The 27,991-nt window shown below is 44.5% G+C and overlaps 1 protein-coding gene and 1 long non-coding RNA gene across 12 annotated transcripts; one reads left to right on the top strand and one right to left on the bottom strand.

Moving 5' to 3' along the window:
* Positions 1–233: 233 nt before the first annotated feature.
* Positions 234–27,991, bottom strand: arhgap32b (Rho GTPase activating protein 32b). 11 transcript variants are annotated; one of them, XM_049741633.2, is made up of 25 exons: positions 27,527–27,991; positions 23,733–23,977; positions 21,948–22,053; positions 20,316–20,413; positions 19,798–19,882; positions 15,395–15,481; positions 14,132–14,269; positions 13,794–13,886; positions 13,523–13,645; positions 13,204–13,281; positions 12,915–12,996; positions 12,112–12,162; positions 11,787–11,861; positions 7,354–7,503; positions 7,135–7,237; positions 6,587–6,731; positions 6,358–6,440; positions 6,140–6,247; positions 5,916–6,061; positions 5,651–5,852; positions 5,411–5,556; positions 5,249–5,323; positions 4,346–5,131; positions 3,660–4,258; positions 234–3,531 (listed from the first exon to the last, which is right to left on the bottom strand). In XM_049741633.2, exons 2-25 carry the CDS (start codon positions 23,825–23,827, stop codon positions 1,501–1,503), a joined length of 5,685 nt encoding a protein of 1,894 aa, XP_049597590.1. In that variant the 5' UTR covers positions 23,828–23,977; positions 27,527–27,991; the 3' UTR covers positions 234–1,500. The 11 variants fall into 11 exon arrangements, with proteins under 11 accessions (XP_049597590.1, XP_049597589.1, XP_049597585.1 ...); XM_049741632.2 differs by having other exon boundaries at positions 3,660–5,131; positions 23,733–23,969; positions 27,522–27,991; XM_049741628.2 differs by having other exon boundaries at positions 3,660–5,131; positions 23,733–23,981.
* On the top strand, positions 6,726–8,480 carry LOC125981733 (uncharacterized). Its single transcript, XR_011088162.1, has 2 exons — positions 6,726–7,060; positions 7,127–8,480. It is a non-coding gene; the product is annotated as an uncharacterized lncRNA (long non-coding RNA).

The following is a 27,991-nucleotide window of genomic DNA, read 5'->3' as shown; positions in this document are numbered from 1 at the left end:
CCTCGAACATTACATTTAAAATAATCCTTGCTCTAAATGTCTTATTTATCCATATTATAGAGATGAAATGTAGCTGGAGTAAAGGTGATTCCTAAATATTTGAAATTGAGAATTGCTGTTGAGCAGCCGCTAAAATGGCATTAGCACTCTAGAGATATACCTTTAAAGACAAAATTGAAAATTAAATTGTCAGTACGTGATATAGTGTTATTATTACCTGAATGTCTATCACCCAAGAGCAATTAAGATGTTAAACCAAGAAAGAAGAAAAAAATGCAACATCATGGACACATTGTTAAGTGCTATTCCCCAACAGTTTTCTTTATTTTAGATCTAAACTTAAAATGGTTAGAGACAAGTAGTTCACATTGAAGTACACAGTGCCTTACTTCTGGCCCAACTTGAAAGAAAGAGGCTTAAGTTAAGGTAAGGCAGGAGGAGCAACATTTGCAAGCGATATACTGCATAAAACCATTACAGAATACAACTCGTTTGTTTTTAACTCCACTGGGTAGTACCAAATGAGTGTACACGTAGCTTTTCAGCCTGAAATACACATTTCAATAATTACCTACATAAATGGTTTGCATAATATGGGCAAGAGCAGTAAAATACCTCCCCCAAAAACAATTCTACAAAGTGTGATGTTTGTTGTTTTAGAGGAAAACAAATGCTCAACTTTTATTAATGATAGAACAGGTCTCACAAATAGATCAACGCAATGGGGAAATGAAATGTAACTAAAAAAAAAAAACTCTTTCACATCTGTACCTAAAATTGACCATCTCTTTTGCTTTTTACTGCACCGCTATGCTTGGTTCCCCCCCCCCCCACACACACACACACACACTGCCCCCTTCTCATGAAGTACCAAAACATTCCATCAGAAATTTGAGTAAATGTACATAAAATGGCACAGTCACAAAGAACATAAAAGACAAAAAGACACGCGATATGAACTGCCAGATTCTTGTCAAGTTCACAAAGACGTACGTATTTTCCAAAGACAAACATGGACACAGTGTACTGCCTACCTGTGTGACGCTGATAACACAATGCTCCACTCAGACCTTGTGCTGCAATAAAGAAAGTCATGAACAGTGAAGTACACAGAACTGTTCTGTAAGAGAGTGCATGCATTTCTAAAATGCAAAACTTGTTCCCATTTATGCTCAAACCCAGTGGCCACATCTACAAAAAATACATCCCCTTCAGCTATAGATTAGTGTGTGTGTGTCTATAAAATATCTTATTTGATGTATCTTAATAGACATTTGTGGTTCCTGTTTAAAGTAGCTCACATCTTTCATGTTATACATTATGACGAACACAGCAAAAATGGGCTCTTGGTACATTCGGGACTTTCTGTAAAAAGTCTTCCATTTTCCTTTACAATTGGTTAAAAATACAGAAGAGCAAAAAATATAGGCGGTACAACAGTCCACTGTCCTGCAGAGGCTGATCAACCAAAGTCTTTCTTTTCTTTTCTTTTCTTTGCGGTTATTCCGTACATATTTGTGTTTCTGGCCTCTGGATAGCCAGCTCACTTTGGAGGAAGGCTCCCTGGCCCAACGCTGTGGAATACGACGACGCTCTGTTGTTGTTGTTGTGCGCCGCCGGGTAGGAGTTACAGCCGCTGCGCTTCTCAACGGGGCCCTGGGCCTGAGGTACCGGGTGGTAATCGTCCAAATTGTCGTAGTGGGATTGCACCGGTTTGCGATACGAGTAGTCTCCATCCGCTTCGGCTTTGTTGACGTGCTGCGATCGATCGGCTTTGCGGTGGGCCGGCTGATCCTCCGGAGCGGGATAGCCGCTTGTCATTTTCCCTTTGCTGTGGTGGCGCTCAGCATCGTGGCACTCGTAGCGCGTCCCGAAGCTCCTCTTGTTTGCGTGTTCCGGCTGCCAGTGTTTGGAGCGCCCGCCGCTTTCGCTGAGCTTTTCAGCCGAAGCCTTGAGTTTGGCTTCATGCTGGCCGCTCTCCTGCTGATGCGTGGCGGGAACGCAATGAGACGATTGGCATTTCTTGGAGCCGCTTTGCTTGGCCGGCCCGTCGGACCTGTCTCGCTTGTCGCTCTCCAGACATTTCAAGACGTTGGGGTCCGAGACCATGTGTCTGGGTAGATAGCGACCGTCTTTGCTCTCGGTCGTACCCGACAAAGCCTTACCTGGATCGGACTTGCTGCGCGAGTGCAGGGTGTCGTGGCCAGCGACGTCAAACAACGCCGGCGAGCCTACGTTGTCGTACTGCGAGAGCACCGGACCTTTAACTTTCTGCCTGGCCCGACTTTCTCTGCGGATAGACTGCACGCGCAAACATTCCCACTCCTCGGGGTCCCAAGAAAGGTAAGAAGGAGCTTCCTTGATGCCGCCGTGCCCAGGTGGCATATCCCTGCTCACAAAGCTGTGCTCCTTTCCAGGTGGGAGAAGGTTGCGAGCGAGGTAGTGGTACCCTGTAGCCTTTCCGCCGGCTCTACAAACAACGCTCCCGGAATCCGGACAGGCCGAGTGGACGTGGCGGCCACGGTTGGTGCCGTAAGGGTCCGGATCGTAATAAGGCCCCTCCCCGGAAGACGGACTGTAGCGGTACTGAACTCGGCCGTTCTCAAAATAAGGCTGCAGTTGAGTCACGTGATAGTCGGCCTGCTGCGAGGACTGCGGCGGGGCTTGTTGGTAGGGTTTGCACTGATACGCCGGTCGATGGTAATAGAACATGTCATCGGGAGGAACTTCCGTCCTTTGGATGGGTACGGTGCGGATGGTGGCGGGAACGTGCAGCGAGTGCACTCTGCGAATCGTGGGATAGCCGTGATTTCGGTCGAGGCTGTAACCCGAATGGCCGGCGGCTCCGTAAACACTGCGGGGGTTTCCTCTGGCCTTCATAGAATGGTGGTAGGACCTTGGGCCTAAAGTGCTGTATTTATTGTCTACTCGGGCACTGTAAGGTATCTGAGGTTCGGACTTTGACGCGTAGGGGAGGTGCGAGGGGACGCTGTTGGGTCTGTAGTGGTGCGGCACGGGATGCGGACCCATTGAAACGGGTCTCTGGTGGTAGTACACCACTCCTTGAGGCTCCATTAGAAAGGCTTCACTTTTGGCGCGGTAGGGATGTGCGGAAGATTTACGAGGAGAAACGGGATGGTGATGAAGGGCCTCCGAAGGATGGTAAGAGGCTTCACCTTGACTGAGTGCAGCTGTGGCTAGTTTGCTCTCCATGGTGCGGACCGGAGGGGCTGGAGGCGTGGATCCAGCGGGCTCCTTTTTGGCCGACTCTAGGCAGCAGGCTTGCGTTGGGTTTAGGATTTCATAAGGCCGATCCACGTGCTCAGAAGAGATTGGTGTCGCTGTTGAATTGGCCTTTGATAGTGGCTGACTTTGAATTTGCATGTGGGACTGCTGCTGCTGCCGGCGCTGATTTTGTGTCGGTGACAACACCGACTTTTTGGCTTTGGGAGCTGCTGGAGGCTGCTGCTCTAATGAGGAGGAGGAGGATTTCGCAACACTTGTGAGCTTGGCGTCTTCCTTTGGCTTCACCTGAGAAAGTGACATGAATGTTAAGCTGCGTCGAGTAAAAATCACACAACGCTGTCGGAGAGAACAAGCAATGATTATAAATGTGGACAGTAAATATGAATTGTTGACTTTTCAGAATGATTACTCACTTCAGTAAGATGTTGTCGTGAGCCTCTGGTGTCTTTGCTGTTGCTAATGGCTGCGCTGCTCCCACTGATGCTAACTTTACTATTGCTAATGCTGGTGGTACACACCGAGTCATGTGCCACCAAGGACTGACTTTCCGCCATCCTAGTTGGAGAATTCAGGTTGGCTGTGCTTTGAGGGATGACCTTTTTATTACGCGTGTCTGAGGGAATAGGGTCCATTTCAGGGGGGTTTTCTCGAAGAGTCGTCGAGCCCGTGGCACTTTCTGGCGGCCTGGTTGTCACGCTGGTTAACTCAAGCACCTGCTGTTCTTTCGACGGACTCGAAGAAGAGGGAATGCATCCGATGGCGGCGACTGACACATTGCTCGATTTTTCACTTCCCTCTTCACTGGAAGTCTGGAAATGCGGACCCGATGATGCACGGCCGTTAGAAACACGTGGCGTCGGGGTCTCGCCAGACCGAGGCTGGGACTGTGTGTGATGTGCTGACTCAGCAAGAACCAGCGCCAGCGTGAGGGTGGCATCCTTAGGGGGAGGGGGGGCAGCGCAAGTATTTGCCGGAGTGCCCAGGGAATGTGTGCTGGTGAAATCCTTTGAATCTGGAAACAAGTGAAAAATCAATTCGATTGCAGGAAGCCAAGTCAGTCTCCACCCAAGCGTGAATATTATATTGGCGAGCTTCTTACCTTGTTGCTCGTGGCTTTCACGTGACACCAGTTGAACGCTGTCCTCTGGCTTTAGCGCTTCACGATCCACGCTCGCCAACTTGGACTGGAGCTCCATTTGGAAAGCTTCATTTCCAGACGGCTCAGCTTTTACACAAAGAGGAGAGTCTTTTGGAGAAAAAGGTTCTGGAGGTCCCACCGCTTCACCGGGAGTCCTTTCAGGCATCTCCATGGGAAATATCTCCAAAGTGGCGGTCTTGACGCTTCTAATGGGGGACACGGCTTGTGTGGGTTTGTCAGCGTACGAACAAGACGTGGTGAGTTTTTGGCTTTCCGCTTTCTCTACTGCGGCCGGGTTCAAATCTGAGGGCAACAAGGATGATGTCAAGTTGTCAAGGAAGGAGGAAGGCATGAGGTCAGATCCATTGGTCTTTCCCCAGAGACTGCCAGGGCCCCTCTTTAAAGTGGAGCCTTCCGCTCCCGTGTGCCGATCAAGCGGGGGAAATGCGTAAGCGGCGTCGGGGAGGCTGCTGCTGCTGCTGCACTGGAAAGACATGGGGTCAAAGTCCAAGGAGGCCATGCCGATGTCTGGTGGGCTGAGGTCCACGTCTTCGCCGGCCGAGCGCGGAGGCGAGATCAGAGCAGGTACGCAGATGGGGCCGTCATCTCCGTCGCTGTCCTCTGCGGCGCCGAGGTTGTCGTACGAGTTGCAGTGCTGTCGACCGTCCAACAAGTCGCCGTTGAATGAGGCCGACAGGGCGTCGCTGCTCGATCGGGGTCTCCGGGGACGGTACACCTTGGACTCTCCTGAGCAAAAAGACAACAAATACAGACCTTCACGAAAACATCATTTGTTGAGCCATGAGAATCGTTTTTAACCCAAGTAAGATTGAACAGATACATTGAAATGTATGCTTCAATTACCTTCAACATTATGCAGAGAACTCAGTGACTCTTCACTTTTAGCAGATCTTAATGTCGCTGTATCTCCTCGACCTCCTAAAACAATCAATTTGAGATCAGCATCTAGCCCAGGAAATATTGCCTTTTGTACAATGTGAAAAAGTTGAGAAAGGAAAGACACACCAGCTAGAGCCATGGTCTTTAGTTCATTGGGCTCACTGGGGTTGCGCTGCAGCTTGCGTTTGGACATAGAGGAAGACTTGCCCAAGTTGAAGAACGAACGCCAACTACCCACAGGAGACTTCTTGGATTTAACAGGAGGCCTCTTCCTGTCATTAAAAAAAAAAAAAGAAAACTGTTAAGTTGGCTATGACAGATGGAAAAAATAAATAAATAAATCACAAGTTTCACCAAAAGACAAACCTCTCTGTGGGAAACTCAATGACCGTGTGGAACTTGCCCTGTAGGGCAGCAGGACCTTCTCCAACCTCAATATATTTGCTATCTTCAGTGACTGGAGAGTTAATCTGAGCCTGAGTTCTGGCCTGAGCCTCCTCCAAACTTAGAAGTTTGGTTGAGGGTGATGAAACCAGCAGGGACTTGGGTCGTGACAATGAGTTATGACCTGTGGACACGTAGCGTGTGAGTAGAGGCAACAGTGAGTCACGGGACATTTTGATGGTTATACCTGCTCCCTCGCGAATGAGTGAGCTAAGTTTGGTGCTGAAGAGAACATCCACATGATTGAGAATGAACTCAACCACAACCGACTGGATTCGGACTTCCATGAAGGCCGCCGTGCCACTGAAGCATGCCGATTCAATCTGTTTTGATCTGGGAAAGCAAACAAAGACACGTTGAGATGGTTTGTTTACGAAATGCTCCACACAAATGCGTATATGCTCCGCTTACCTCAGCAGGTTGGGGGCCCAGACAATGGCCAGGTTCTTACTGTGCATGTTGGTGATGTAGCTGAATGCCGCCAGGCGGGAAAGGTGTCTCATGAGAAACTCGAGTGTTCTACAAGAGCAAATACAGTATATGAACTTTATCTTTCTCGATATATCATTGAATAGATGAGCCGCACTCCTTAGATAAGCCACAGGGGGGCAGTGTGCTTCTACTCTGACCTGTAATGTGGAGGAGGAAGTTGTTGGATGACGTCATGGATTTTAATAAGTCGCTCTTCGTCTGTTGCTGCTGATACAGCCTCCTAAACACACACACACGTGCGGATGAACAAAGCGCTGTTACTTGGACAAATCTCCTTGCAGATCAGTAACACAAGTACAATCTGGCATTTGATTAATATTTGAATGGACTCTGAAGTGAACAGGAAGCACTTCCGAAGTAACTTACAGAGAATTTTTCATACAGCTGATAGGTGAGCAAGGGGTTGGGCAGTTCTCTGAAGTAGAGCTTGCACAGTGAACCCACACAGTGGATATCCTGTACGTAAACATCTTTGGTCAGGTCGGGGATTTGCTCAGAGTCAAACTCGTGCCTGATGAGAAACAAAGATAACAAAGACAGAGGGTATAAAGAAAAAAAGCTGCAACTACTGTACTAAAATAAAACTAACATCAAGTGAGCTGTTTTTTTGTAAACACATTTCTTTTAAATGGCAAACACCACAGAAGAATGTTGCTGAGATCTGAAGTATCGCAGATGACTACTAATTCTTAGTATCCTCCCGGTGGAATGCAATAAATAGGAAAGAACACTAATGTTCCCTTGGGAAGATGTGCAACGTGACAGTGCTAGTGGCTGAAAAGTGAAACTGGACCCCGCTAAGTGAGCCGTCCCACACATACACAAGCACATTCCAGTCAGGTAATGTATACATTTACATGTAAGCAGAGATGAATAACAACTATAAATAACAATGCTCTCCTGCAGGCTCATACCGCAACTTCTGGATATTGGAGGCAATTCCCGAGAGGCGGTAGATACCATCCACCACACCGTGCTTCTCGATGAACTCGGTGCAGCTCTTGAGTACCTGGGGAACTGCAGACGGACAAAAAAGGAATGTAAACAAACGAACCAAATATCTATCGATTTATTTTAATATTCTGCAGAGCAGAAATCAAATTCCGTGACGTTTTGGAGTGTGACTCTCTCACCGTCATGTCCAGAGTTGAGGAGGTGCTCGCCCAGGTCGCAGCCAAACACCCTCTCCCGGAGGATGCCCCTCTGCTTCAGCTTCTGCTTGGTGGGCCTGGACTTCATGAAGGAACGCAAGAAGGTGATCAGCTTGCCATGCTTCTTGGACACTGAGGACAGAAAGTAGGAAGGACGCACATGAGAACCACCACATCAAATACAGGAGCACAACATCATTTGGGCTTCATTCTAAGGAATTTAAGCAATTGTCCCCAAAATGTATTTTCCGTGAGGTCATTACTATATTGCATCATTGGTTTGATTTTCCCTGGCTGATGGAGGTCCTCCTCAAAACAAGGAATGTGACAAAATCACAGCTAGTACTCAAGCTGGAAACATTTGAAGTAGAAGCACAGAAAATAATACCAACACAAAGGAGTGCTCTCCGCCCGCCTGGCCACAAAGTCAACTTTTAAACACAGTAAAGTTGCTTCTAATCCGATGGTATTTTTCAAACAGTCATAAATCTTTGACATGTGGCCGTCTGGTGTAGGGTGGGGATCGGGATGATGATAGCTGAGGAAATTTGAGCCTGCAGCCCTTCCTTGGCATTTGAATACTAAACAGATACAAGTCAAAAGGCGTTGGAGCCTAAAAAGGTCCACTGGCAGGTTTAAGTTGGAGCTTGTGTGTGACAAAAATTTTCCCCATTGAGGCTTGGCTTTTGCGAGGGGGGGGGGGAGGACATGAGGCCAAGCATCACAGCAGAAAACAATTATCCACGTAATGGCAAATGTTCATTCTTTTCCCAGCTTCAACCCCAAAGCCACAGCCCTGTCAATGTAATCAGAGAGAGACTTTTCAGAGGAAGCAGTTGGGCAGGAAAATTCCAGCACCATAGAAACGCACCAGTGATGTTACAGAGCGACTCCATAGAGACAAAGAAAAGCCTTGAGCCGGAGTTATCTGATACAACTACTGTGTGCCACCTTGCCCTGAATACAAAAATCAACATAATCGTCTTAAAAGGGCCAAGTCTATTCAGTTTGGCCGAAACCCCCTCTGGATTCAACAATTGTACACACCCAGTTACTGTTGGTGCTCAAGCGGGAAACTTTACAGCTCTCCAGGAAAAGTTCCCCCCCCCCCCCCCCCCCCAACAAATGCCTGACTTTATTTCGACTGTAGCAATAAACAAAAAAAGAAACATATTACATTGCAGTACTGTATTATTGTGCCAAGAAAGTCCATACTAGTTTTGTCTCAGAAAGCAAATGTGTACGTATATTGTTTAGAGAAAGCACAAGATGGTGCTTGCACACATTTAACGTCTGCTGTCTGCATTGCAAAGACTGACTGTGTAAACAACGGCGTAGGGTCTCCCTCCCTATTGACCCACAGTCATGAGGAACACAGACTTTGTTTGAATAAACGTGTCCAAGTGTCCAATAACAGGCCTTACAGCTATTAATGGTGACTCAACAGGAATTTGGGCCAGTAGGTGAACAGAATAGCCATGATTTACTGTTGATATTAATGGATTCACGGGGTTGTGACGTCATTTCGTTGAACTGCTGCAATAAAAAAATAAAATAAAAAATAAAGTATTCTCTTCTATCAACAGATTTCAGGGTATAGAAACATTTATGCTACGGTGATCATCACGTTTCCATCGTATGTCGTAATAAGTAATTGGATATTTACAGACCAAGACAATCACTGTGACCCATTTACTGGATTGCTTGTGGTACAAAATGAAGAAAAGATCAAATCCTGCTTTGTTTTGTATTGTGCAAGTCGAAAACCACGCGTAAATAAACGAACAGTAATTACATTTAGGGATAAAGAGTAAATATGAAAGATCATATCTTTGACCAGATTTAATTTCTACGGCGAATGCCATTCATTCCAACACGCAAATCCCTCACTTCTGTCGCCAAACAAAGAGTTCATTACTGGGAAGTACGACTCTGAAATGGACATTCTAATGCGTAAAAAAAATGTGCTACTAATGCAGAATACAAATAGATCTATCTTCTTACCTTGTTTCCACCACAGTACAGTACGAGGCTCGCCCCCGGGCTCTAACCAAATAAAGGTCCAACCGTACGCTCGTCTTTTTCTTCCGCAACTGGACAAAAGTGGGTCAAGACTGTATTCGCACCTACATACAAATGTTGAAAAAGGGGAAAAACGGACTAAACGAGAGACGCGGACCACTTTGTCCTCTTTGCTCTGTCAGCTAAATAACTCCAGGCGCGTGCTTACTATACAAGACGTGCGCGTGCGTCTGCGTGAGCGCGCCTGCGCTCACGCATTGGTTTCCATATCGACTCGTGCTGCCTTCAAGTGCTCCAACATGTGTGGAACATTCCAGACCTACACTCGGTTCAACTTCTACTTCTGACATTATAAACGAGAACATTCCAAAGTTGATCATAATAAAGAACAACTACCCCAATGGGTAATATGAGCAGGTGACCGAGTGTCATCGGGTTTTTTTACCGTAATAATACCATAGTAAGAATACCATAAAGGTTGACCTTGTGACTTATTATGGTGAAACCACACAGCGCTGTAAATAATGGCTATGAGTGTATGCCAAAAATGCTGATTCAGCAGTACATACTGTTGTTTTACACTTCAGGTTACAAAAAGGGAAGACAATGCAAAACAACTGCCTATTTTGTGTGTAAACAGGAAGAGATGTCATGGAATTAACATCAACAGCTTAAATCTTTTGGGGGGGGGGGCAATGAATGATGCAGACAGCAAACACATGTAACAATAACAAATTAAACACTGATTAATTATGCTACATGAGCAGTCACGCCGTACTGTAGTTCAATTGTATACATTTCGACTACCTTTCAACTTTCTCCCCTATGGGGGCCCCACTGCTTCCCAGAAATGTTTGTAATTCCTGAAATTAGTTGTTAAGGAGGCATGTGGACTTAAAGTCAAGCTAAACTGATTTGTTGATGGCCCACGATCACGAGACACTTTCACTTCATGTGACTTCAACTTAACACTCGCGTTCCAATTTTGCCCAACAACGCATTACAGAGCAATGTGGTCTTAATTATGATATAGATCATCACCGGCACCACCAAAAGTGAGATGCAGTCGTAAAGATTACTCATGTGGAGCGCTACACAAGGGACCTGGAGAATTTCACAGCCCAGAGCCGGAGCACCAGGAAATGAGCCGGGATCCTTGGGAACAAATCAGACTCACACATTTTCTGTTCAATGACTTCCTCCCTCGCTCCCTCCTTCACATAAGCAGCTGTTTGAGCTCATTGAGTTTATGCTCAAGCAGCTGCCCAAATCACATGTCCCCAGACATGATGACAATAGGCGTGGAAATCAGGGGCTTGCAAAACATTTGGCCCAGCAACTAGTAAGTGTCAAAGGAAAAAAAAGGCTGAATATGCATTTTGAATGGCGACTACAGTAAATACCCAAGCGTCGGCTGCAATCGTTTGCATTTGGAGTCACATCAATTTGCTTTTGAGCACGGTGAACGGTCTGGTGTCATATCAGTTTCCATCATTACACTGGGGCTTAGCAATGCTTTGGAAAGCACAGATTGGATCAAGGAAGAGCAAGTACATTTTTTTTTTTTTCTTTCAGTGCTTGTAGCTCCCAACAGGAATGTGCTCTTTTAGTCGCCATGGAGAGGGAGACAGCGATTCATACTGTTGCAGAACAAAGCTTAGCACTCAATGGATGGGTTTACAGGCCCCCCTTGCTGTGAAAGGATTAAATAAATCATGGCTAGTCAGGACCCAGAACTGTGACACCCCTACCACGCTCTTTCAGTTTTGGACTTGCACAAACACAGCTGGACCTCATCCAGACTCAGGATACATTGAGCACTTTGGAGAAATGCTGCAGTAACCTGGCTCACCCTTCAACTCATTTGCATATAACACCTTTAGGGGCCAAGACAGAAAGAGAACTGGAGACAAGATTGTTCTCTTCTCTGAATACCCTTTTCAAAGTGGGGATGCAACTACTTATTCAGCAACCGTGCAGCTTTCTTCTCTTATACACAAATTGCATGTGATGATGCCCGGAACGATTATTCTGACAAACCTGAAACATTATTATGCAAAGAAGAAGAGCTTGATGGGCAGGGCTAACCTTAAATGCAAATAGGACTATTGTTTGCAACTTTTGGGAATCTAACACATATCTCTTTTCACATGGGCCTACAAATTTATGCATCAACCAACATTATGATCACATTTATATTTGAACATTATATTGAACATCAATTTCTATTTGAACATTTTTTTTATGACTCTCACCAAAAGTTAGAAATAGAACCATCATTGATGTGACATATTTGCTTCACATGAAACTAAAAGTATAGCACAAAACAAACATTACTGTGGGTTTGAAGCCATTGTCGTTTAGGGCACAGCACAACAAGGAGCTTTTTCTACCTGAACTTAGGCTGTAGTGGTTAAGCGGGTCGGCCACCCATGCATTGTCCTGTATTACACTCTCCATCTCCAAATCTGCATGCATCCCGACGAGCAGATGGACCAACAGAAAGATGGGCGGATGGATGGACGGATGGACACATGAGAAAAGCAGCAGAGGGAGAGAAGCACTTAGAAGCAGTCTTCGATTACAACAAGGTCATCGTATCTCAAATCGTGTGTAATCCGACAAACAAACTGCAACACAATCACAGTTTTTATGTGTAAGTGAGCGAGGGATGCATGGAGCGGGTGGAAGTACGTATACTTGTATACCAACACGCACAGGGAGGGAAGAGACTCCATGAGGCGGGCGGCAGGCCAGAGCACGGGGACGCTGAGGCAGAGGAGTCAAAGTCAAACACATCAAGACACATGCAAGTACTGCATCCGTACACTTCCAGCGTGTGTGTGTGTATGTGTGTGTGTGTGAGGAGACGTCGCGATTAAAGATGCATCAAAGCGGTGAGAACAAGCAATGCGGGTTGTATTTCTGACAATCAATTTAAGCCTCGCTCTGCCCGTTCAGGTTAACAATGCTTTCCGTAGCAGCGGAGTTTAGAAAAAAAAAAAGTACCATGTGCATGCAAGAGAACCCAAACACACAGTGTTGCTCCAACCAAAGTGTGCAGACATCAATTGAAATATTCACTTGTGTGTTGTCCATGTGCCACATCTGACTACAAGCTCATGAGAAGCATTTGTGATTCATCAGGCGCTTTATGCTTCTTTCTGGTGGTTAGCAGCCAGCTGCAATAGTCTCATTCCAAGGCCAGCCAGATTCTTGTGAATTAAAGTCATCATCAATCAGCCTTTGGTGTTGAAATTTACAAGTACAAAAAAAATGTGCAGTCCGTCCTAGCCAGAATATTGTGCTCAAGATTTGTCACATATATGTATTTGAGTATTCCAGTCATATTTTTGACACGTTGATTGGCTTCTATACAACGAGAAAGTGCTGAGTCAAAACTCAAAAGTTGAAACAAAGTACTCCCCGAAAAGCCAGCCTTATCGCTCAAGTGCCGTGAACCGTTGCTTCCTTCCGACAACATTTCACGAAATGCTTGGAAAGGAAAGGGCAAACACTACCTGGCTTTGGCACCGAGTTGGTCATGGACTGTGGCACTTTATCGTTTATGAGCTCCACGCACTCACTGGGAAAGTAGCCAACCTGGAGGGAGGGAGAGAAGGCACAAAAACAAAATCAGAGCACTAATGACTGTTGGAAACAGCTGAGTTGTAAATAGGAAAAAAAAGTCAAACCATCGCAAAAAATGTGAACTTTATTTTAGCGGGATCGAGTTCATCTAGCATTAATTCAAAACTTTGCTTCCTCATTGGCCATCAAGAAAAGCAGACGAGGCAAATGCTAACACACCTGAAAGCCGTGCTTCCCCCTCCACCATGTGGTGTCTTCTTTCGGAGGCATGTCAATGACTGAAACAATGTCACCAACCTGAAGGCAAGAGAAAATGCTCAGAACCCAGTAGAACGAAGAACCACTGGATTCTCTGGCAAACATGTTTCATTTCACTTGTTACGTTTGTCAAATTGAGCACGGCTCCTGGAAGAGGCAACTAGTTTCCAGTGGTTTTTTTTTTTTGGTCTCTTGAGGACTAGGAAGTTGAATGGAATGCATTCTTTGAGCGCTGGCTGTCAAAGCCATTGAGCGTTGTGTATGGACTGGTGTCAGTCACCTCAAAGGACAGCTCGTCTGAAGCCTGCGCAATGTAGCGCTTGATCACATGGGCAGCTGCAATTGCCGGCACGTTGATGGATGACTCTTCGTGTACCAAAAGATGATTACCCTTATTGTCAACCTGCAAAAAAAAGACGTGACAGTGTCTGTTGAGTTATGGATGGAAAGGCAATAACTGCTGAGTCAACCTCCTTCCACATCATCTCTACTGCCCTGCCCACACACACACACTGATTCTTCTGCAAATGAGATAAGTGTGCACTATGTACCTCCATCCACGTGAGGGCGGGCCCACAGTTGATCTTGTTGTCAGCAATGGCTGAAAGCCGGGAGAGGTAACCCAACAACATCTGGGAAACAGACTAACATGGAAAGAACAATTAAAGGGGAAGTTTGAAATAAAACAAAAAACTTTTTGTCATCAGCTGAAAGCTTATTAAATAGAGGGATTTTTTTTTTCCCCCCCCTGACATTTTTTCTGTTTATGACTCTGACTCAGTTTGTTGGAGCACTACAACTGTAAAATTGAGTTTCTGGAAAAGGTTTAAGAGTGTCATGCGACATCCTTGGAAGGACTTCTTTACAGTCCACATGCACGCAAGCTCACCTCTGCTTGATCAGTCAAACTGTCAAATCTTGGCAGCTCAGGCAGCTGGGAGAAACGACGGTCATATATGCAAAGGTGCAGGTGCTTGTCCAACACACGGAAATCCTCATAGCTACGCTTCACAATCCAGCTCCGACCCTGAAAAAAAGAAAAAAAAAGTGTCGAGTAATGATGATTCATTTGGGCGTGACAAAAGCTACCTGACCAATTTCTATAAAAGCTTGGCTGCACACTGGGCCTTCGTGGTCAGCACATCTGCCCGAGTTTTGAGGTTTCATTTGAATCACAGCTCCGCTTTTCCTGCGGCACTTCCTCCCACATTCCAAAAGCGTGCACGTTAGCAGAGGCTAACGTTAGCGTCATCACTGCCATTCCATTTTTCTTGTCTCTTTCAACGCCAACTAAGGCGAAGCTCCAAATTGCCTAACCAAGTGGGAGAATCTTGTGGCCTGAAAAAGTTTGTGTGTACTGGGGCCAAAATCTGAGCACTGAGATTTCAGCACAGCACTCAAGCCACTGATTCTTTCGGCGGGGCTGAAAAGTCTCCGTAGGCTGAGTGAACACACATTAAGCTTTACTGGCCCACTTTCATACTGGGAATCCGGTTCCCATCCACACAACTAAACTATGCTGCACCAATCAATATTTCCATTCAAAATCCAAACAGAACTATTTGCAGTCTCTTTTTATATAAAGGATGATTGAAAATATTTCAAGCGGCTTGAAGTACTAGATGGAATTTCCAACTACATACTTGTGTGTCATTTTCAAGGACGAGGAAAAGGAATACCTTCTGCGGATGGAATAAAAAAAAAGAAATAAGGGCAAAGCTACTCTGCAGCTGGAGTACGTCTGTTTGTTTGGGTTCATTTATGCACATGCCGTGTAAACAGAAATGGAACCACGTTCAACTGGGACATGGGAAGATGAAAACCAATCTTCCATCCATAATAATTCAGTTTTTGGATCATTCTAAATAATGAAGTCAAGAGAGTACACCACAAAATATGCTCTGTTGGAAACTCAAGAAACTGACTTGGAACTCGTAAACATTTCAGCCCGAGTGATCGTCACAGTGCGGCCACATAGAGTGCTTGGCCTTTACCTATTTTGATATTTTTAAAGAGTTGTGAACTATTTCAGTAGTAGTAAAATATATATATATATATTTTTAAATTTAGTCATTGTGAATTTAAAACCCTTTGGATGACTTTTTTTCTATGTTAGTGTCAATTGTGTGATTGTTTATGAGGACAAGCTCACCTGGCAGGAAATATGAACCAAGTACACAAGCTCCTTGGACTCTTGGCTGTTGCGCGTAACTTCACTCTGTTCATCGCCAAGAGACAACTGAAAGACAACACAGTCATGATCATTTCAGGTTTGGATTGTTATTGTTTGACGTTAATAAGATGTGGTGTCACGCTAACGGGGTCCTTCACTTTGAATATTACGTCTTAATCAGAAGGGAGCGGCTAAATTCCCCAGTGGTCCCTCATCAGCTTGACTTTTTTTGTTTTCTTTTCTACTTTCTTCTGGTGTGATGCTTTGAGAAATGCTTTTCAAAAGATGAGAGTAAAAGACATGTCAAATATTTCGTGGCTACAGAGAGACAAAACTTGTAAAGCGGTTCTTCTCAACAAAGACGACAAGTTCAAATCAGTTCCACTTTTCTTGTTTCAAATGATTTTGGCTCCGTCTAATCCTTCTTGGCCTGCTTTCACTCACAAACCGAATCAAGGCGCTGGCTGGAAGGAAAATACCACTGCAAGTGAGCGTGATACGCTCTGGCAGCAATTTCACTTTCCTTCCAAAAGTCCAAATGTTGCTCCTGGTATGTCAACGAGATGAGCACTTGAAGGCTAAAATGTCCAAAATGACAGTTGTCAGCCCTGTCTTGTGTTAGCATTGAAATCTGTGTGCCTACCTCGAAAGAAGGCAGCAGGTTGACTCACAGCTGCGCCCTAAAAGCACATGCTATTAAAAGTTATTCTAAAGATACACGGAAATTTCCAGCGGTGCAGGAAACCATAAACACAAGAGCGCTCAAAACAGCAATTTGATCTCCAATGGAAATAACATGCCACTCACTGAGTGCTCCTGCTTTTGCCTAGCACGAATAGCACTGGCATTCTGGAAAGCATATCCACCTTTGATTTTTCATCTTAAGTGACTCACTCCATCTTAGCTACAATAAAGTCATGCTTATCCATCCATACGTATAAGCCAAACGAGAATGGAAAACACCATCCGTAAAATAGCAAGACCGTGTTGCTAATCGTAAAAAATACGAAAACGAACACACACACACACACTTGAGTACTCACAGCAATGTCAAATGTGCTTTTCATGCGTTGGCCATGTTAGCTGGCACACTTTCCTAGCTTCCTTCCTTCCTTCCTTGTCGTTGGCGCAGTGGAGATTCACACCGCCACGTTCCCCCTCCTTTACTGCCCAACACCTGTCTCCAGTCTCTTTTTCTCATACCGTCCCACAGAGTCCAGTTTCAGGCGCACAATTCCAATGGGCAGGAGGACGTTCAAGACGAGCTCTCCTGGATTGTTCCACAAAAGTAATTCTTGCAGCTTGTGACAGGGGTGATGTTTAAATGGTAGATTCCTCAACAGGACAGCTTTCATCTCCTTGATTTGGCGCCGGCAGCCATCCTGCCATTGTGACCGACCATCAATCCTGATTCTTTCCTTTGCTTTTGGGCGTAAAAAAAAATCATACTGAGTGGCCACTACATTCAAAGAAAGAGAGAGTCAAAAACTTTGCGGCTGTTTTCTCTGCAGTTTCTGCCACGCGTGTTCACAATCCCACATGCTATTCTCTCTCTCTCTCTCTCTTCGTTCTTCCTCCTCCTCTTCTTCAACCCTGTCTGACATAGGACTTACTCCACCCCTCCCCCTCCTTGTGTCCTCATCTTCCTCTCCCTGGTTGGTACATTCCCGGCCGGCCGGGACAAAGAGAGAGGATGGATGGAGGGAGAGAGAGAGAGCCAGAAAGAACAAGGACATGAAGGGGGCAGGAGGTAAATGGGGGTGAAAAGAAAGAAAGAAAAACTGCGTTTGATCCTTTCACAATAAAAGATGTACAGGAAAATTGCTCCAGCACGTGACTTTGATTTGAGTGGCCGCAGGTAAATCAAATCATTCTTGAGCACCAATCTGTTTGAGAATATCAAAATGCTAATCCAATGTTGACCCAGTTAGATTTACTCGCCAATGCTCAGCGATTTCAAGAATGAAGGAAACCGCAAGTAGGCATAACTCAAAACATGAAGAAAAAAGGTTTAAAAAAGCAATACTTGCAGGTCTTTTATCAAATATTCAAGTGATTCTGTCTCAGTAGCCAAGCGTGTAATGTGACATTCAGAAAATGTAATACTTCAGACATGGATATCTTACATGATATCCGCTAAGCTTTTCAGACACAGCAAAACATCTGTCACAGACTAAAAGACTCACCACTAGATTACAAGCAACATTTTTGGGACAGGCACCTCCCTGCCTGCCAGCCAGCCAGCCAGCCTGCCTGCATTTAAGGAAGTTTACATTTAATTGAAGATCAAAACAAAACTTTGGAAAATGTCAAAATAAACAACGGGGGAATTATTATTATTTTATTTTTTTTGCACCAGTGGTTTCTTATTGACCAGCTGGGTGTCAGTTAAGTGGCCAAATCCCGGGAAGATCACGGAAGAGCGGATGCGCATGGCCTTGAGAGAAAGATCTTTGGATCATAGACAGAACACATTATTTATACTTCTCTCCTGGTATTGCTTGGAAAATATTTTGGCCTATTAAACAGCCAAACTATCACATTTACGCCTGTGCTTCCAATGATGAATAATCAAAGAGGCCTCAACTAACCATTTGTTTATTTGAATCATTAGTTAAGCTATCAATTATTTCATTGATAAATCTGTGAATCAGAGTGACCGAGCAGAAAATGCACAAACGTGAATTCATGATGACAACAAATTGGCAAAAATGTTGGTCATTGTTTTCAAAATGAAAAACAAATATTTGATTTCGATTCGACACAAAGGTAATTGGCTCTGTTTCATGGAAGGCTACAAAGAACGGACAATAATTACTGTAGAGAAGCTGAAATTTAATAATAATATAAATCAATGAATTTGATCATCAATTACACCCCTTAATTGAGCCTTTCTCAATCCTCAGATTGCATGAGAGAAATCCAAAGCATTTACAATCAAAGGGATGGCGGCATGGAAAGGAGGGTGGGGGGTGAGAATGAGTGCACGCCAACTGCTCTTTTGTTTTCTCCAAGCGGGGCCGTGCTGGCTGGCCGGCTCTAAACAGTTACATCATCCTTAGCAAACAAAAAAAAAATCCACAGATCTCTTTTGTGGGAACATGCGACAGGGGCTCAACATCATCTTATTGCTAGGCAATAGGCCTACATTGCTTTGTCTACGCCAATAGACTCAACAATCAGGACTTAAAAGCAATCAGATCGTCTTTGACCTTTCGCTTCAATTGGTGTTTGTGGCTGTGCGCGAGCCTCACTGCAACACGGCACAGTTGATGGATTGGATCTCACTGGGGAAGGGAATTCATTCCTTTGCGTCACCCCTTGGTCTTTTGTGTGTGCGTGGGTGGGTGGGTGAACCATGTGGTCGTGTTGCTCAGCCAATGGGATGAGGAAGGAGAAGATCGATAGAAAGATGGATGGCCGGTAAGAACGCAGACAAAATGAAGTGCACAGACAATCGAGGTAAACCTGTCACGTCAGATGCAAGTCATGCATCGGCCAGGCAGCACCACACCATGGGGGGGGGGGGGGGGGGGAGCTGCTCCGCAAGGTAGGCTGACCAAGGTGTCGCTCTTAATGAGCTGCTGCATGGCAGCACAACAAGAAAGAAAGAAGAAAAAAAAACTCGGGCTGTCATAATGGTGTGGTGAAAAAAATGGCACTTTGCTTCCACATCTGTTATTCAAATTCAGGGTAAACATAATAGACATGTGTTCTGTTTTTGGCTGAATCACGTGCAGAGGCTTGACTCATTCAGTCGTTACATAAACAGTTCATTTCAGTGGCTTCAAAATTCAACAAAAAGACAGACTGAGCTCTGAATTCATTTTTGGCTGATTGCAAAGAGGAGAAATACCATCGTCTTGTGCCACCGTCCTGGCTTGTCAGTCAAATATAACTACGTGTTAGTTGGAGAACACAATGTACGGACAACAGAGGCTAACGTCATTAAATTTGTCACGTAGTTGGCAGAAATTTGACAATAAATACTCTTTAAAACACAGAGTAAGTAGCACAGTGGGGGGCAGTTGCAACCTTTCCAAAATCACCAAGAATCACATCAGCAAAATTGCCCAGGAATGCACTTTACAAGAAGCATTATGTCAAGCATTAACTGGCACTTAAAACACACAACAATTAAATGAAATTACAGCTACAATTATGCTGCAGGTGAAGCGCACGCTCAAGTAACAGCAAATTAGCTGAATGCTGCCCCCTACTGGCTTCCGCCCAGAAGCGGTGAAGCCACTGACAAAGTCTGACAAAATACCAAAAGTGGATTCATTCTGACATATTTATCCTATTTTTTGATTTAACAATGAATTGTGACACAAATATGATTGTGAGAGTATAGCATATTGTAATAAGCAAAATGACATTACCTGTATCGTGCCAAAGTCCACATTTTCATAATGGAAATGAGCACATTCTGCCAGTTTGGGAAAGTGGCCCTTGGTAAAGCAAAGTCTACATGAAAAAAACACATAGGCTCAGTCAGAACACTCGAGAGGAAAACACAGAGTTTAGTTTAGTTTAGTGCGTACAGTGGAAGTAATAAGAGGTTGCAGATAGAAATAGAATGCCAGAAGCCATGCAGACAGACGCATGATTAAAACAAAGAACGGACGGAGGCAGATAGATAGATAGATAGATAGATAGATAGATAGATAGATAGATAGATAGATAGATAGATAGATAGATAGATAGATAGATAGATAGATAGATAGATAGATAGATAGATAGATAGATAGATAGATAGATAGATAGATAGATAGATAGATAGATAGATAGATAGATAGATAGATAGATAGATAGATAGATAGATAGATAGATAGATAGATAGATAGATAGATAGATAGATAGATAGATAGATAGATAGGAGGCTGTTGTGTCTACTCACTTCTTCACATTCTTGACCTTCATGCTGGCCGTGCTGCTGCCGCACGACGAGCGCATGAGCGGCTCGCTCCGCATCTCGGGGAACTCGGCGCTTCTTGCCTGAAATTTCACAAAACAAATTCAGTCGGGACGACCTTCAAATGGCTCGGCGTCGTTTGCACTCGTAACGTCAGCAGCGCACTTTCACACCTATTGTACGCTTCAAAATGCTTGATGGCATTTGACACTTTGAAACTTAGCCCAACATTCGGAACCTCCACAGCAATGCGTGAGAATGAATTCCCCGCTCGGAGAAGCGTACATAGAAACGTAGGCACCCACGCGCAACGCCTCCGATTCTTCTAAAGCTAAGCCATGTGTTTTCTTTACCTTCCAGCATAGCTGATAGATAGCGTGTGCGCACCAGAGAGCCCACGCTTGCATTATCTGGCAACGCCAGCACATTTTAGCCCGAGCGTTGGATTAGTGAATTAGGTGTTGACCTGAAAACCAAACATCTGAGCGGCAAAATGTCCCCCGTGTTGGCACTTTACATGTCCATTTAAATCCACGTAAGATATACTCTAGATGACATGACGTTTAATTCACGCGGGTCAAGGCAGATACGGCCCGCCACATCTTTTTGAGACACATCCAATTGATGTCAGTACTACAATTGCAAATTGTCTTCACTTCTAAAAAATAGAGCTATTGCTAGCACACTCATCTTTTCTTTTTGGTTGCAGCTGACTGGATGTGTCCAGCAGCCCACATGGAGCAAATGACCTACTTGTTCACTGGCGGTGCACTCCATCTTACTCCGACTAAGTCGGAAAGGTGTAGGCATTTTTTAAATGAATTGGTCATGTTGAGAGAAAACAAAAGGTATTTTATCCAGGACCATTTAAAGTGCCGAAACATATCCCAGTATTAAAAATTGAAAATAACAGCAATTCCTCATCTATGGTTAAATAAAGAATGGCAATTGAAGAAAGTAGAAAAACAGCAAAGGCCTAATCATAAGCAACACCGTGTCAGGGGTCGGACGTGACAGTTAACAGTTGCTGAGCGTTTCTTGTCACTTCCTTTAACCACCAGAGACATGAATAATGGAAGTTACTCTGGTAGAGACTAAGTGCACTATAAAATGTTGACTCAAGACAAGTCGTAGACAGAAAAGACCTCTAAATTCAATATTCATTAGCACGGTGTGCTCGTTGATTCTCTCCCTCTTGCCCAGTCAAAGAAGGCAATAGATTCCAACAACGCACGTCTGCAGGTTACCATGGAGACGGCCTCATTTTCACCATACCTTTGCAAGAAGTCAAACCCAAACCTGAGACTAGAAAAAAAATGATGAGCGGTGTATTTGACAAAAAAAACGTATCTTACGTGTTTTCTCTCCAGGATGAACCTTGTTGAAATAAAAGTAGATACATATTTGCGCAAAGAGCAGCACCGCATCAGTTAGCTAGCTATCATCTTCCACGCGTGCTAGTGTTTCAAGCAGCAGAGCGCACATTGTCTCTTTAGACGACAAGGAGCCGATCATCTTTTCTTTCTCAATAAAATAGGACCAAGGATACCAGCCACAGCTCAAAACACCATTATGACAAACGGAGTGTGTGTGTGTGTGTTTATTTGTGTGTCTAACCATGGCACTAATTGTCTCTTCCCAGTCAGGTCTCTCTCTGGGATGAATGTGAGCCAGTTCAGGCAGTGTATCGTCGTCCTCCAGATGTCGTCCAAGTCCAAGGCCCCTGCGTGCGTGCGTGCATGCGTGCATCAAACACAACAATCATTACCATCAGAAATGTGACATAGTAAAGCAATGTTGCAGATGCACCCCCCCCCCCCCGCCGCTATAAACAAACAAACCAAAAAGTGTCGCTCCTTTTGCAAGATTACGTCAAAATATATACGAGTGAAATTCTTTCGTGTTGCTTGCTTGCTTGCTTGTGTCTGTCTACACCTGAATTCATGCAGCACAAGTCAAGTGTGGCTTTTGTGTATGCTACAGTTTACTAGGTTATTTAAACCAGATTACTGAGCACTGAATGCAAATAGAAGCTCCTCTGTGATATGAACTAGTTTTTAAGTAAAAAGAGGGATAAGAGGTTTATATGGAGCGTTTTTTGTTGATGCAGCAAAACTGCCTTCGGCCATGCTAACGCAGCGCAGCCCCCTCATTCATTTTCAATGGAGCCCATCTGCTGCCGCAGCAGCTACAGAAGGCCAGCCAAAAAAAAAAAGATCAGCTTTAACTCCCAAAAACTTGTGACATCTTATGGAAATGCACTGACCAATTCAATACGATTGAGTCCTGTGCGCACATTAGAAACGACCGCTTTAATTGGATTGCATGTTAGAATGCTGATGAAGGTATTGAAACATGACATCCTGCCCCTTGACCCCGTCCGAATCATCCCCCCCTTAAACCTTCATTTTTGTAATAATACCGAACTACTATTTAATGTATGCTAAGCTACTGCTGCCATGGTAACCCCGGGGCAGGATTTCGACTTAGTTCAGGACTGTTGTAACAATGTGCTGAGAGCAGGTGGGGGGGGGGGGGGGGGGGGGGACTGAGCTACATCAAACTGCTATTCAGATTCGCATTTATAGAAGAAGAAGAATCGGAGGTCCGTTTTATGGACCTGCTCCAATATGCAGTCATTGGTTGAAACTAAGTGAGGGAAGTCAAAAGGAAATGGATTTCAAAAGAGAGCTTAGCTTAGTTGGGAACTCACTGGCATGAAATGTAATCTGGATGTGACCATATCCCACGTGCACCTGGTAGTGAATGAAAATGCCTCCAAAGCATGTGCCCACAAACAAACCAGAAGAATTTCACTGGCCTGGCTGGCCCCTTTTGCCAACAGTATTTGGGGCCAAAATGTCCTTGAATTTGCGTGTGAGCAATCAAGGCATTTGGGCAAGGCTTGAGGTCGCACGCATGATGACAGTGCACGGAGCATATCGAGGTGTTAGTGTAGCAATGACGTAACTAGCTGAAAGCTAATACACTTGGGCTGTCAATAGAGACGCAGGTAATTGAGCTGCTAGTTGCATTCAAAAGAAGATGACAAATAGTTGCTTGAAGGGATGTACGTGGCGGTGATGGTGACTGTGCAAATTCATTCCATTAATTCAGCTACATGTGGAGCAACCTCCTCCCCTGCATGCAGATATTGCTATCATTTCTCCTTGAGGCATTCCAAATAACCCCCTCTCCTGTCATCAACACTTCCGCCCGTCCGCCCGCCCGCCCGCCCACCTGCACATGCACACAAACAGAAAGCTGACATCTGCTTCTCAATCATATGGAATCACTACTACTACAGAGCAAACTAAGCCTAACCTTTAGGTGTGGTCCTCTCCTAAGTTGCGCAATGGTGGTAGCTTCACTGGATGGAGTTTGTGCTGCGTGTGGCCCTACCTGTCCAAGATGTCAAGGCTGGACGTGGATGTGGCTCCCAGCAGTCCGAGTGCTGCACTCCCCACCGCTGCGGCAGCCCCGCTGCCTGCCTCCATGATACTGACTCACCGCAATGTGGAGCCTGCCTGCCTGCCTGCCAGAGAAGTCCAGAGAGGGAGAAAGGAAGATAGAGAGACACAGAGAGAGAGCGAGGGAGAGAAAGAAAGAGATGTGCAGCCTGTTTGCCTGCCTGCCTGCCTGCCTGCCTGCCTGCCAGAAAAATGGCAGGGGGAGCAATAGAGAGAAAAGAGGGAGGGAAAAAGACAGATGAGATCAAATAAATCATCGATATAGACACAAGAAGGAAGGCCGGGTTGTGTCTACCATTGTGACAGACACACAACATGGCAAAGTGTCATTTGTGTTGAAATGATACAAAAGCATATGCATCAAATCATTCCTCTTGCTTTCCTCACATGCAGAAGCCAGCGTATAAATCAACAATTAAACAGACATATTAGCCGCACAGCTTGGTCGTTGGTGCCTGACGTGCCTCTGTCTTTGACCAAATGATTTCTAGCAGCCTGCTGCGTACAAATGGAATGGTCTCCAAAAACAATTGGGAATTTCTGTGCACGTAGAAAGAGGGAAAAGCCTACGCCGGTTTTCCTTCTCATCAATGACGATGCATTGCACACGCCAAGGAGGGGAGGGAGGGAGGGGAGGGGAGGGGGCGAGAAGCGTGGGAGGAGAGGATCCACATACAACACAGTAAAGCAGATGCTTCTTATTGAGCTGTGCGATGATCAAAAAATAGGCAACTGTCACTTGAATCCTCAGCCATGATGTAACCGCACGTATTGTGTAAACATACGAGACTTGCCCAACAAGTAAGTCTTCAGTTGCGCATCTATTCTGTTTGCATGTCATTAACATGCTCCATTTGCTGCCTTGTTTAGTTAAGATGTCTCTCTCACAGGACTAGGATTTGCTCACAACATCCACTTTAATGGAACTCCTGCTATTTGCTGATAGCTGGAAACTTCTCTGTACAATTGCTTTTTCAGCATGCGCAAGTAAGAATTGTTTCTAAAAAACACAGCAAAAGATTTCAGGTAGAAAGCCAATATTTGTCGAGTGCTACAACACAATTGGCGTGAAATATCGACCCGAATGCATCATGACACCCATCAACCTAATTCACACAATAGTAATGAGGCCACTGGATAGTCCAACTAGCGAGCAACTAGACAACTCTACTTAGCAAGGCCAGCCCGCCGTCTTTCTTTAAAGTGCCCCTAGAAAAGCATTTCAGGTTACACGAAGAATTAACAAGGAAACATTCATACACTAGGAGACTTGAAATAAAAAATAAAAAAACCCTGTTCGTAAAATCTCCTTAACTGCCCTTTAAATGTGGATTTTATGACGACCAGAGCTTATAAGATTTAAAAAGTCATGTAAGGGCCAGCGAGTTGGAATAACGCGGAGCAAAAAGCGTCAATCTTGTGACAGCCAATACAAGGCAACAAAAGGTAAACATTAAAAAGCATTTCTTATATCCTATTGTCATTCTATTCTTCGTGATTACAAAGTTGGCATAATTGTAAAAAAAACATTATGATGCATTCATATTCAATACACTATTTGTTTATAGAAGGAAAGCGTACTTGAATGGCTGTAGTTGCACTTTTTTGTTTTAAAAGAACTCATTTTGTTTGGTCCAAAAGGAACTTGCATGATTAGAGTGTTTCAAATGTTCTCAATACTTTTTACATGGTCAAACATGATGTTGTTTCGTTCCAAAAAAATCAATGAGCGCCTGAATGCTGGTGATTTCAATTACTAACAAAAGTCGTTGCCAGGCCAAGTCATGAATGGACACCATTTTGCTGAATCCTGATCTCATTCAGCCACCACTATTATCTTGACAATTTCCTAATCAGCGTCTGTGTCAATGCCAGGATTGTTTATGGGAAACTGGCAAGTCTTTTGGGAATGTCACGGCACCCCCTCTGAGGCCACGGGCAGGCGGGAGATGCTTTTTCACACTGCCTTTGCAAAGACTCTTTGCACGTAGAGGAGAAGGTCTGAAGACAGCCCGGCCGCTTGGCACAATTAAAGAACATGAGCAAAGGAACTGCAGTGCATGCCAAGACCCTCACAATGCAGCAGTATCCAAAGCCTGGGGTCAGAGGTCAAGGCTGGATTTGTGTATGGCCTCCAACACAGAGACAGACAAGGAAAGCTTTCAGAGATTGGCCACTTTTGTGTAGAAAAGAATAGATAGACCATTTAGAATAAAATTCATCACATCAAAAAAGCAAACTGTAGTTGTCCACATGAATTTGGGGGAATGTTTCGTCTGCTTTTCAGCCAATCGGGACGTGAGCAGCAAACGGCATCTTTGGAGGTATGCAAACATGGCCGCGTAACTTCAATAACAATACGAGTAAATGTTGCCGCAAAGTACAGACTGAAGGATTAATAACTCCAGATCAAAGTGATACATTCAACTAAAGGGTGGAATTGAATCACATCAAGCTTCAACATGCTTGGAATGCTAACATGGCTCTCAGGGGAGAGAAGAAGAAGAAAAAAAAAAAGCACCGCAGTTACACCAAGAACATACTGAACCGTGACCCAGACAGCAAAAAAAAAAAAAAAACACTGATGAAGCGTGCGTGGCTCCTCAAGTATTGCTGCAATCATGGCACAAGTGCTATGCACTGCAGGTTGGATCAAATAAGTCATTAATCTGTCTCACCAGCTATGAAGAGTTGCGCTAGGGAAATAGTTGGCAAACACTTTGTCCTATTGAATTTTTTTTTTTTTTTTGCTTGCAACGGCATGCCTTTAAGCAAGGCATTTCCTAATACTGAAGCCGATCATTGCTGTATTTGTATCTGACTAGTTAAATAAGAATGAAAGGCCTGGGTGTATATTTGATGAAGCCCATTTATGAAAAAGAAGCCTGAAGAATTTTGGTTCAAATAAGACACTCGCTCAGAGATCCAGGGCCATATTTAAAAGTCTGATTATTTGAAAAGAGACTGTCCTGTCCAATAGAAATATATGATTTCTCCACCTCATTCATGATACACAGTATTTTGGCTTCATTGTTTTGTTGCTTTACTTATCTCCAGACTCAGAAATGCCATGTCTCATATTGGTATTTTAGTGTTGTTTCTGTTATTAATTTAATATTTTGAACTGTTTCAGTTGTTGCTTCATGAACAGAACTAAAAACATTCCTGTCGAATGAAACTTGTTTTAGTCATACAAATGAATCATTTGCTGCTGTTAGAGAACCTGGAAAACAAAATCATGTAAAATTGCAATCTGTAAAATAATAATTAAAAAAAACCGCAATAACTTTCAGTAGAGCAAAACCATACTGCAACATATAAAACTAAACTAATAATACTCCTCGTACTTGCTTGACCCACCAGACATCATGACAGACAGCATGAACAGCAGAACACAAAAATGACTTTCATAATAACCACAACAATGACAATAAAGAAGAAGATCGAGCAGAACAGAAGCCCAAATAAAGGGGTCCTCTCCCCATTGCTGGTGGATCCGATTAGCCAAGCCAGTGCACAGTGCACACCATGAGATGAGATGAGATGAGATGAGTGGGCTTACTTTCACACATGCACGCCATTTCACATGTGCAGGCTCGACTGACTCTATGTCTGCTCCCTAAACAGTGGCTGAAAGTAATATGCTGCAATGGAGACCAAACCCAATCCACGTGACAAGCTAGTAGGTAACATGAGCGTAGACAAGAAGAAGCACAAGTACCTCACCTCACTTCAGCTTGCTCCTGCTCTGGCGTCCGTTCGACGACCACCCGTCGGATGGCGAGACGAGTTTAGATTTCACTGTCTGCGTCAGGTTCCTTTGCCTTAGCGCCCATTGGGTCCACATCGCAGCTTTATTCCGAAAAGTGCGATGACGGAACGAGTATGATCATGTTTCCCACTGAGTGAGTGAGTGATGTGAGGTGAGGTGAATGAAAGGGACGGACGGCGCCAACGCAAACACTAAACAAAAAGACTCCCCCGGGGCTCAGCAGCACTTTTCAGCCAAATCTCCGTGTGGAATTCAAATCATATATCTTGACGTAAAGCTTCTTGGTTTAACAGGGGTTTTCCCTTTGGATTCACAGCTTCTTAAGAATAAAATGCGTCCATCCATGTGCAAGTCAATGGAGCACAAGTAGGAAAAGAACGGAACGGAAAGGAAAGGAAAGTGATTCCGAGCGAGAGCAC

The sequence above is a fragment of the Syngnathus scovelli genome, chromosome 15 (genome assembly GCF_024217435.2).
Source record: "Syngnathus scovelli strain Florida chromosome 15, RoL_Ssco_1.2, whole genome shotgun sequence".
NCBI classification, from domain to species: Eukaryota; Metazoa; Chordata; class Actinopteri; order Syngnathiformes; family Syngnathidae; genus Syngnathus; species Syngnathus scovelli.
Note: the sequence above shows the minus strand (reverse complement) of the source record. Positions and strands in the feature narration are given on the sequence as shown.

What these genes read in the sequence shown, in the direction of transcription:
- arhgap32b (XM_049741632.2), bottom strand. Translation starts at nt 23,827, where the DNA reads ATGGAGGCAGGCAGCGGGGCTGCCGCAGCGGTGGGGAGTGCAGCACTC. An exon ending in CCGCCCTCACGTGGATGGAG is followed by an intron (nt 13,646 to 13,793) that starts GTACATAGTGCA and finishes TTTTTTTTGCAG; the next exon opens with GTTGACAATAAGGGTAATCA. An exon ending in AAAGACCATGGCTCTAGCTG is followed by an intron (nt 5,324 to 5,410) that starts GTGTGTCTTTCC and finishes TGATTGTTTTAG; the next exon opens with GAGGTCGAGGAGATACAGCG.